Here is an 11124-nt window from a genome sequence, read left to right as displayed (position 1 = left end):
TATATATATATATATATATATATATATATATATATATTACACATATATATAATATTATAGGGATTGGAGAAGAGATGGCCTAGTAGTTAAGAGCACTGGTAGCTCTCCGATCAGACCCAGCACCCACATGGTTTCTCACATTGGCCTGTAACTCTAGTTCCAAGGGATCTGGCCTCTGCAGACACTGTGAGCACATGCTGCACAGACATGCATGCACGCAAACACCCATCCACATTAAATAAATAAATAAGTAAATAAAAGCACGTAGTTTATAACAAAGGAATATTCACATGTACATGTGTATGCAGGTATATGTGAACACACGTGTGGAGGTGCCCACTGTTGTTTTTAAACACTCTCTGACTGCCCTAGGCTGGGGAGCTGCCTGGCCTGCTAGCTCCAGAGGTCCCTTGTGTGCACTGACAGTGCTAGGAACACAAGCAGGCATGGCTACACCCAGCTTTCTGTGTAAATGATGCTCTCTTCTGGCTTGACTTGTATCAGGCACACACGTGGGTCCATTCAGGCAAAACACTCATATACATAAAATAAATACATACATAAAAAGTTAAAGAACTGAGCTCTCTCTAGCATCAAATATTTTATTATTATGTATCTATTTTAAAGCTAGCGATTTCAATGAGTTTTTTTTTTCTTTTTCTTTTTCTTTTCTTTTTTTTGGATAAACTCTTGTTTGTTCTAATCATTTGTTGTTTTCATGGATTTTTCTGTGTAGATAATTATATTTTCTTCCTCTTCAGTTGTACTTGTCTTTCTGTACAATGCATAATGAATTCTTTCTTAAAGAACTGCTAAGAGTGGTTTGGGTAGACAACGGTAGAGCTGGAGATCCAGGAGCTACAGGAGCCTCCTGCTACTGGTCAGCCATGGCTCCGAGGTCTTCCCAGAGGCTGGCTCATACACTGACATCTTCAATTCAAATACAACATTGTTCCAGAACTTTAGACTGGATTCTTCTCTTACCCTTTATACCTTAGACCACTATCATGTATAATTAATATCTGTTCATTAAAAACCCATTAACATTTTGGTCTCTGAGCCAGGTAGGCGTGGAGGCACATGCCTTTAGTTCCAGCACTCAGGAGGCAGACACAGTCTGTATTTCCATAAACTGGGGGCCAGCCTAGTCTTAAGTTCCAGGACAGCCAGAGCTACACAGAGATGCCCTGTCTCAAAAAATAAAGAGACAACGAAGAAAGGAGCTGCACTCTCAGTCACATGAATATTAGTAATGGCATTGACACTGAATGTCTTCAAAGAATTCAGAAGAAACGTATGTGGAGATGTCCCAAGAAAAGCATTGCTGCACAATCTGATGAACCGCTTCCTCAGAGACACCATGGCCGTCATCCTGATTACAGAGTAGATTACATTCTACTTTGCTTCTACAATCCCATTTTCTTCTCCCCCCATCCCCTCCCTTTTCTTTTGAATCAGGTCTCACTATGTGGCTCTGGCTGGCCTAGAACTTGGTGTGTAGACCAGATTGCTGGTTTCAGAGATCCACTGGCCTCGGCCTCCAAGTACGGGAAAGAAAGGCATGGCCACTATGCCCAGCAGATTTCATTTTCATAATGCATTTGTGACAGTCACTGCTTATTTAATACATTTTCCTATAATATTCAAATATCCATAGTAAATGGTCTTACCTTCTCCTTCATGTTCTCAAAGGTTCCTCCCTGGGCCAGGACAGTATTGGACTGCAAATCAAAAATGAATCCTGATGAATCTGAAAGAATATAAGAGGAAAAATAAATTCAACCCTGATATAATCTATATATTCTATTCATCCAAGACTAACTACTTTTTCCCTCATATAATTTATCATGATTTAGAAACTACATGGAAATTTCCACTACATAGATAGCTCATATGTAACTACACATAAAATGAAAGTTTAAAAAAATTATTTATTTTAATCAGGTATGGTGGCACACACCTTCAATCCCAGCACTTAGGAGGCAGAGGCAGGTAGATCTCTGTGAGTTCAGGGTCAGCCTGTTCTACATGGTGAGTTCCAGGATAGTCAGAGCTATACAGTGAGACCTTGTCTCAAAAAAAAAAAAAAAAAAAAAAAAAAAAAAAAGTATTTTTATGTACTTAAGTGATTGCCTGCATATATGTATGTACACCTTATGTGCCTGGATCCTGCAATGGTCAGAAGAACATTGAATGCCCTAGAACTGGAGTCGTAGATGGTTGCCAACCACCATGGAGGTGCTGGAACCAAACTTAGGTCCTTTACAAGAGCAGCAAGTGTTCAACTGTTCATATTTTAAGGGAAGTAGCAATATGCCAAGCATATTAAGAGTAGTCTATAATCCTTCACCTCTTAGTTATCCTACCTTAATTTGTAAGCCCCCCAAAATGTCACAAGCAAGTAACTGCTTGTGCTGTTGTTAGAGATGTGGGGGCATTTCTAATAACAATTAATTCATAACAAATAGAAGTAATTTGTCTTCTAGACTGCCACGTACGTACTCTTGACTGAATTTCATGAATGCATTCACTGGCTGACGTTCCCAGACTGGAGGTGTGATTAATTAAGCAATGAATCCAAGTCTGTGTTACCAACACCATGTCCGAGTCTGTGTTACCAACACCATGTTCAAGTCTGTATTCAGCAAATGAAACTCAATCAACAAGGTAAACAAAACCAAACCTCCAATGAGTTATTCTTTTCTTCAAGTTTTTACTAAACTGTGACTATATAATTAAATTACCACTGTGTGTGTGTGTGTGTGTGTGTGTGTGTGTGTGTGTGTGTGTGTGATGCTGGCTACTGACTTACACCTGGTAGGCAGAGAATTCCATCCATTGATGCATCTCTGCATCAACACTGAATGCTTCAATTCTATGAGAGGCAACACCCAGAAAAGGTTAAAGTGCTTCTCAAATTCTGATGTTCATGGCTACCTTCTGAGGACTCATGCTAAAATGTAAGCTGTGCCTCAGCGGTCTGGACTAAGGCCTAAATCCCTCCCTCCCAGATGGTTTTGGTATTACTGATTCCTGAAACTCACTTGGGAGTAGTTTGGGAATTAAAATCTCAGCAAAGCAAGTAATAGGGGAAATTCTCACAAAGGGAGTATAAAAAACATTGAAATGTGGCAGTATATTCCAAATTCTTTTGCTATTATTACAAATGTATGTATTTTAGTTAAAGTTTCATTTGGAGCTTAATTTCTACCTTCACTCCAAATATCTCCTAGTTGTTAAGGAAAATCAAGTTCTAAGTTCTGGTAAGATCTGAGGACAGGCGTGAAAGAGAACATGACTAGAGCCCATGTCAATTTAAGGGAAAACATTAGCCATTACCAATAAACTGTGAATCCATCTAGATAAAACCTCTGTTAATACAAAACAAAAAAAACAAAACAAAACATTTCTCGGGCAGCTACACAAATTCAGCATGTGTAAGCCTCAGTGTTCCAGATGACCACACAACATGGTTCTCAGTTATCCTTACCAACTGAGAGAGATGCAGTGTAGAAAGAGGAAGACCCCACAGAGCCAAAGCACAGGCACCTAGACACCTGCTCAGACTCACTGCAGATCAGCCGAATGATGCAATCTGAAGGCTGGAGCGCATGCCCCCTTCACCAAAGATCTATCAGTGACAGCAGGATGACACCAAGACACCAATCTCTTAGAACATAGGGGACACACTTAGATCAAAATATCAATGTACAACCTATTTTAGAAAAGGACTCTTACTAGCTTGTTAATTGTTCTCCTAATGACACAACAGCAAAAAAAAAAAAGTAAACTGGGCGTGGTGGCACATGTTTGTAATCGCAGAACCAGAGGGGTAAGTGAAGTAAATGGGGTGGGGAGGGAGCAGAAGGGAAAGTACCAGTGGACAACATCAGGATGGTTTAAATGCATGGTCTTTTTGTGAAGGCCCTAGTACACCACCACATCTTGGCTCATGAACGCAGAATCCATCCATACCCAAGCCCCAAAGAGTTAGGAGACTAGTAAGATAGCTCAATGCTCGTGGAAGCCAGAAAAGTAAGTTGGATCCCCTGCAACTGGAGGTATGAATGGTTAAGAGCTGCCATGTGGGTATTGGCAATTGAACCTGGGTCCTCTGAAAAAGCAGCCAATCCTGTTAACCACCAAGCCGGCTCTCCAATCCCAGAACTCATTTTCAAAAAGCCAGACATGTTTGTGTTTGCAATACCAGTCTTGAAGAAGCAGAGAGAGGCAGATCGCTGGAGCTTGCTGGTCAACCAGCTTAGCCTTGTCAGTGAGCTCCAGGACAATTGAAAGACTCTGTCTCAGCTGGGCGTGGTGGCGCACCCCTTTCATCCCAGCACTTGGGAGGCAGAGGCAGGCGGATTTCTGAGTTCGAGGCCAGCCTGGTCTACAAAGTGAGTTCCAGGACAGCCAGGGCTATTCAGAGAAACCCTGTCTCGAAAAAACAAAAACAAAAACAAAAACAAAAACAAAAAAGAAAGAAATAAAAGAAAAGAAAAGAAAGACTCTGTCTCAAAAACCAAAGTGGATGACTCCTGAGGAATGATACCCAAGCCTGGACTCTGGGTCCACAACCATGTGAGCACACAGGCCTCTGCACCTGCACACAAACTCTAAGTTGGAATTTGTTTTCTAGTTAGCTGTGGTAAGTGCATGCTTGTTGTTTAAGGTGTGGCCCCCTCATGCTGCCTCTCAAGTGCTGGGCTTTACAGTGCAAGCCTGAGCCCAAGACAGATTCAAGTCGCCATGTGTGCACTGAAGTGAGCTACCTCTCACCTGATGATCAAGAACCACCCATGCTCTTAGCCCTGTGCTGTCTCTCTGGCCACCACCCCTTCTGTAATGGACCAATAAAGAGCATGGGAAGCTAACCGTGACTATACCACTAAAGGAAACATCTTCCTCCCCCATCAGCTATTAACTATAGCTACTCTCAGGGAGGGATGGGGGCCATGAGCCCCTCCCTCTCTCTCCCATGACAGCACAGCAGGCTCAATCTTGGGTACATTTTGTGGAAGTTATCACAGCTGTCATGAGGTCAAAAGTATAGCAGGCAGGCTGCACCCAAAAGTCCACACTACTTCTGTCCTTTCTCCAAGATATGCCTTGGGCTTTGGAGGAAGTGATAGAACTATCCCCTTTACTGCTGAACATTCAACAGTCCCTCATACTCTGTACTCTGACCAGTTGTAAGTCTTCAGAGATACATTTTTAAAGAATGAAATTGTGTTAAGTTATTCTTAGGCAAGATTCAAACAAGATGAAGACTCTTCTAGCTTCGACCCCACCCTCTTCGGTAAGAGCTACCCATGCCTGACTCACTCTCTTATTTTCACTCATTTCAGACTATTAGGAATCAGCTTAAAATTCTTACAGTTACTTAATTAATACACAGTTAAGACTGTTCAGAAGGGCTGGCGAGATGGCTCAGCGGGTAAGAACACCCAACTGCCCTTCCAAAGGTGCAGAGTTCAAATCCCAGCAACCACATGGTGGCTCACAACCATCCTTAACNAGATCTGACTCCCTCTTCTGGAGTGTCTGAAGACAGCTACAGTGTACTTACATGTAATAAATAAATAAATCTTAAAAAAAAAAAAAAAAAAAAAAAAAAGACTGTTCAGAAAACAGTATGTCATTTAAATGACTACTGACATCTTCATAAACACCAAATTTTTTGTTGGTTTTTGGTTTTGTTTTTTTTTTGATACAGTGTTTCTCTGGCTGTCCTAGGACTCACTCTGTAGACCAGGCTGGTCTCTAACTCAGAGATCTGCCTGCCTCTGCCTCCAAGTGCAGGAATTCAAGGTTTGTACCACCTACCCACCCCACATACAAACACTATGTTTTAATTGTTGTTTTGTGGGCTTCAGAAACAGGAAATGGTGTCTGGCTTATCACCTCAGTACCTGGAAAGCTGAGGCAGGAAGAGAGGGAAGAGAGAGGGAGAAGGGAGAAAAAAAAGGATAGAAGAGAAAGAGGGGAAAGAAAAGAGAAAAAGAAGAGGAGAAAAGAGGAGGGGCGGAGAGAGGAGGAAAGGAAAGAAATCAGACAAAGTTGTTTTAGGCATAATGATGACATAAAACCAAAAGAAACCCAAGAAAAAGACATGGCACAGAGCTGGGGCAACTGGAAGCTTGGCGCATGTCTGCTGTCACTGTAAACCAAATGGTGGCTCCTCTAAAGATTAAATAGAACTACAGTACGATTCAGTAACCCCACTTCTGGGTATATACACAAAAGAATTGAAAACAGATCAATAAAAATATACTACCTTAACATGTAAGAAACTAAGTATTACCTTATTACACAGCACAATTGAAACTGTGCACTGCTTAGGCGAGGTGGCTCACATCTTTAACCCCAGCACTCAGGAGGCAGAGGTGGGCAGATCTGTGAGTTCAAGGCCAGCCCAGCCAGGGTTACAAAGTGAGACCCTGTCTCAAAATATGTAAACAATAACAACAACAACAACAACCATGCAATAGACTCCCAGAACACCACTTCTGGAATAGGGACTACTAAAACCTCCACCAGCTTCGACCCTGCCCTAAGAAGTCCAAAGGTAACATGAATACACAGAAGCTCTGTGAAGTGCTGAAGAGACTTTTATTAACAGATTTCTCTTCATCAGAAGACCTGCCCACCCCCCCACTCTAGACCGCTTATAGCAAACAAGTGTACAGAAGATCCCACTCAGGTGTGGAGGTTCTCAGGGAGCTACTAAATTTGTATCTTTTATTTAGGCTGATTACACCATTTCCCACCATATAAATGATGACAAAGTATTCCTTTGACAAGGTGAGGTGAAAAATGGGATTATAATCTGAAGCCATGTATGTCCATACACAGATACATGCCCACATAAAATAAATAAGCAAACACAAAACTTCTTTAAAAAGTAAACTGAAAAGAAATGTCTGAACCATGTAAACTCTTGTCGAGGTGGTTATTGGACATACCTAGCATTGACAATCAGAGTGAGCATTCCTCAGGGTCTCTCTCTGGCCGGGGCCTGCACCTAGACAAGGCTGGCTGGCAACTGAGTACCAGAAATCCATCTGTATCTGGCTCCCTAGCACTGGGTTACAAGATAGATGAAAGGAAGAAAAGAAAAAGGGAGAGAAGGGAGGTAAGGAAAGAAGAAAAGGAAGGACAGAAAGAAGGAGGTTCAGGTAGAAGAGAAAAAGGAAGGGACGCCGAGGAAGGGGGGAAGGGAGAGAAAGGAGGAAGGAAGGGAGCGAGGGAGAGAGGGATGGAACAACTATGTATGGATGAGGGGCAAAGCAGAGAGGTGACCAACATGGTAGGTCATAAAAGATGGGTCAGCAAGTTGCCAGAAATAAACATGGTGTCAAGACTCTATCTTAGCTTTTCCTTATCAATGAGCCTTATCAATAAGCTTTTCCTTATCAGTCGGCCGTGGTGGCGCATGCCTTTCATCCCAGCACTCCGGAGGCAGAGGCAGGCGGATTTCTGAACTCGTGGCCAGCCTGGTCTACAGAGCGAGTTCCAGGACAGCCAGGGCTACACGCGAAAAAAAACCAAACAAACAAACAAACAAAAATGAGCTACGCCACACCATTTTCATACCAGCTTGGAAAACTGTTATAAAATTACAAATGGAGCTGTGTCTTCACATGAACTACTGGAACCTGTAGGAGCTTGGGCTCTACTGCACACGTAAGTGCAAGGAGGGAAGCTGCTAGCACCAAGTGGAGCAGCACACAGCTTCAGTCCCACTAGCCAGGCAGAGGCAGGCCAGGGCTATGGAGAGAGAACTCACTGAGAGAGGGGGAGAGGGAGGGGGAGGGGGAGAGGGAGGGGGAGAGAGACGCAGGACTGTTAACTAATGCCTAGGGTATTCTCAAGCTTCAAAACTGAAGATTTTAGTATCAGAGTGAGAACCTTCTATTCTACTAATAGTGCTTAATAATGAAGAAAAGGACTATTAAGAAAAAAAACATTTAGAAAAATAAAGAAAACATGGGGCTGAGGAGATAGTTCACCCCATTCATAATGTTCTTGCTATACAAGGATGAGGCCCTGGTTTAATGTCCAAAACCAAAGCTTGGTGGCATGTGCCTAGCTATAATCCCAGTACTGGGGAGTGAGAGGCAGGATGACTAATGCAAGCTCGCTGGCCAGTCAGCCTAGCCTAACTGGCAAGCCCCAGGCTACGGGGAGGCCTTATTTAAAAAAACCATGGTGACCAGACCTAAAGAGGAAGACCTCAATCCATGGAGTTGTCTTTCGAATTAAAGAATATTAGACTGAAAATTAAAATGACCAAGAGAAGAAAGTCAAGACACTTTCAGGCCACTCCTGAAATGAGCGCATGGCAACCCTCGGCTCCAGTGGCTGCTCCAACACACTGGAGAAGGGCCCTGTGCGGCCAGTTCTGCTTCCCTCAGCGTAACCTCTCTTTATACTTCCTGCCTGTGTCTTCCATTTTGCCAGGGAGGCAAACCTGGAAGGAAAGCTAAAGAAGGAAAGGAGCCAGGAAGCCCTCACCCTCACGCCACTTCCTTCCCTGGGCATAGGAACCATGAAGCAGGAAACATCTCCCATCATGCCTCGCCATGGTAGGAATGGCAGCAGGTCACTCCTCGCCCCCTAACAAATGTATTACAATTGGATAGATCTGTCTTGAGTAGAAAAGCAATTTCTTTTTTTCTTTCTTTATTTTTCCCCTTCCCTTCGCCCGCTCACTCTGGGCCCCACTTGCTCCGGTCCATAGGTCTTTTGGGTTGTCTTTTGTTTTGTTTTTTGTTTGTTTGTTTGTTTTGTTTTGTTGAGACAGGGTTTCTCTGTGTAGCTCTGGCTGTCCTGGAACTCACTTTGTAGACCAGGCTGGCCTCGAACTCAGAAATCCGCCTGCCTCTGCCTCACAAGTGCTGGGATTAAAGGCGTGAACCACCACTGCCTGGGTAGGTTTTTGTTTGTTTGTTTGTTTGTTTCTCATTACGAATGGTTGTGAGACACCATTGGTTTCTGGGATTTGAACTCATGACCTCTGGAAAAGCAGTCAGTGCTCTTAACTGCTGAGCCATCTCATCAGCCCAGGAAAGCAATTTCTAAGGAGATCAATTCCCAGCTTATATGCAGAACTAACACCAATACTTGAGAAGTCACTCAGGACATGTTACTGAATGAACCGTTTCTAGCCACACACTTACCTGAGGATCCTCACCTCACGGGTGCCACAGGCTTGAGCTTTAGTCCCTGTCACCATGCTCTGGGCTTGCTTATTCACACAACGCTCGAGACTAAAACCCAGGACCCTGTGCACGCTGGGCAAGCATCCACCACTAAGCTACACAAATCCCCTGACGGCAATAGTCATTCTCTTAACAATTTATGCACATATGTGATCTTACCTTTCTGGCTTTGTTTCCTAGACATTGCAGTTTCCTCACGATCAAATTAAAAAAAAAAAAAAAAAAGAAAGAAAGGAAGGATTGAAGGAAGGAAGGAAGGGAGAAAGGAAGGAAGGAAGAAAAAAGAGAGAGAAAACAAACAAAAACCAGAAGAAATTATCTTCGTCCAAGATCTGGGAATCCTGCTAATTTAAAAGTGGCAATAGAAGTCTATAGTTGGAAGTAATAAATCCAAAATTCTGTTCACTAGCTGTCAATTTCTTTTCCTTCTCTGGTATCAACTTCTTGTCAGGATGTATCATTGCAGACAGTCATGTCTTTCCCCAGGGAGATTCTAGAAGGAACAACACAAACACAGTTACTACTACAGTAACAAGTACCATTCACAGTTACTACTATGGTAACAAGTATCATTCGCAGGACTTGAACTTCTATGAAACTGGTTTCAGTTAATAAAAAGCACCATCATTTTCTGAAGCAAACCTAATCTTAGAATCTGATCATGTTAGTTGAAAAGTATGTTCTTTCTCTTGGCCCCTTTTCTTCTCTTTGGGACTCAGATCTCTGGCACGTTAGCTGCCTGCAGGGCACAGCGCTTTAAGTATAGAGCTAATCCCTTGCCAAAGCATCTTTTTGCAGCAGTTGGAGATTATTACAGGAAACCACAAGTGTCCAAAACGCAGAGAACTGCTCACCCATAGCACCCAGCCCAGGCCGAAAACCACTAACTAACCTGGGGCCCACGCTGATGCATCCAAACACAGCCCCTACACTTAAGGCTTGGGGAACACTAAGAAAGATGGGGGGAAGCCTGCAAGAGGTAGAGGACCAGAAGACTGTCTAGATATGACAAGGAAGCTACCCCCATGATAGTCAACTATAAATACAGCTGTCCAAACAAGGCCTGACCATACCAACACCAGCTGGTGGGTCATGGACAGGGGAGATGAGAGAACACAGGCATACCTGCTGGAAGGGGGAATTAGTCTCCCCAGGGGTGAGCCCCCAAATGGCTACCCAATGCCAAGGCTCAGCCATGAGAACACACACAGAAGAGCAACGCCCAATGGACTCAGCACATGGCACATATATATTTACTGCATACACACATGTAAAAAATAATAGTTAAGGAAAAAGAGGCTATGACTTTGAGATAAGAGGGGGGCAGAACATGGAAGAGGTTAGACAGGGGTAAGAAATGATATAATTATATTTTAATATATTTTAAAAGTACATTTTCATTTTTATTTTGAGATAATACTTACACTGTGTAGTGGTGGTGCACATGTTTAATGCCAGCACTCAGGAGACAGAGGCAGATGGATCTCTGAGTTTGATACCAGCCTGGTCTAAGAATCAAGTTCTAGGACAACCAGGGCTACACAGAGAAACCCTGTCTCCAAAGAGAGGGGGTGGGAGATTGATTTTTATTTCTTCAAGTTTCTTCAAGTTCATCAGAAATAACTCTATGAAAAAATACAATTAAGGGACTGAAGAGGTGGCTCACCAGTTGGGAGCACTGGCTGCTTCTCTAGAGGACCCAGGTTCAATTCCTAGCACCTACATGGCGGCTCCCGACTGCCTGTGAGGCTAGTTCCAGGGAATATGCATATGCATGCAGACAAATACCCATACATAAAACTAAAATAAAAAATACAGTTGATAGCCCAGTGTCTGTCAAGAATGCTCAAAATAGGGCTGGTGAGATGGCTCAGTGGGTAAGAGTACCTGACTGCTCTTC

At 43.1% G+C, this 11124-nt stretch overlaps 1 protein-coding gene across 1 annotated transcript in view; it reads right to left on the bottom strand.

Annotated features, from left to right (window-relative positions):
• The window catches only part of Spats2 (spermatogenesis associated serine rich 2), a 75208-nt gene that overhangs the window by 43803 nt on the left and 20281 nt on the right, over positions 1-11124 (bottom strand). Inside the window, exons 2-3 of the mRNA XM_021216881.2 lie at positions 9384-9717; positions 1671-1750 (exon numbers count right to left, since the gene is read on the bottom strand). Coding sequence (XP_021072540.1) covers positions 1671-1750; positions 9384-9408 — 105 coding nt within the window. The 5' untranslated portion in view covers positions 9409-9717. The remainder of the gene's footprint in view (positions 1-1670; positions 1751-9383; positions 9718-11124) is intronic.

Source organism: Mus pahari, chromosome 17 (assembly GCF_900095145.1).
Source record: "Mus pahari chromosome 17, PAHARI_EIJ_v1.1, whole genome shotgun sequence".
Classification (NCBI taxonomy): Eukaryota; Metazoa; Chordata; class Mammalia; order Rodentia; family Muridae; genus Mus; species Mus pahari.
The sequence above is the reverse complement of the archived record's forward strand: the minus strand, read 5'-3'. Positions and strand labels throughout refer to the sequence as shown.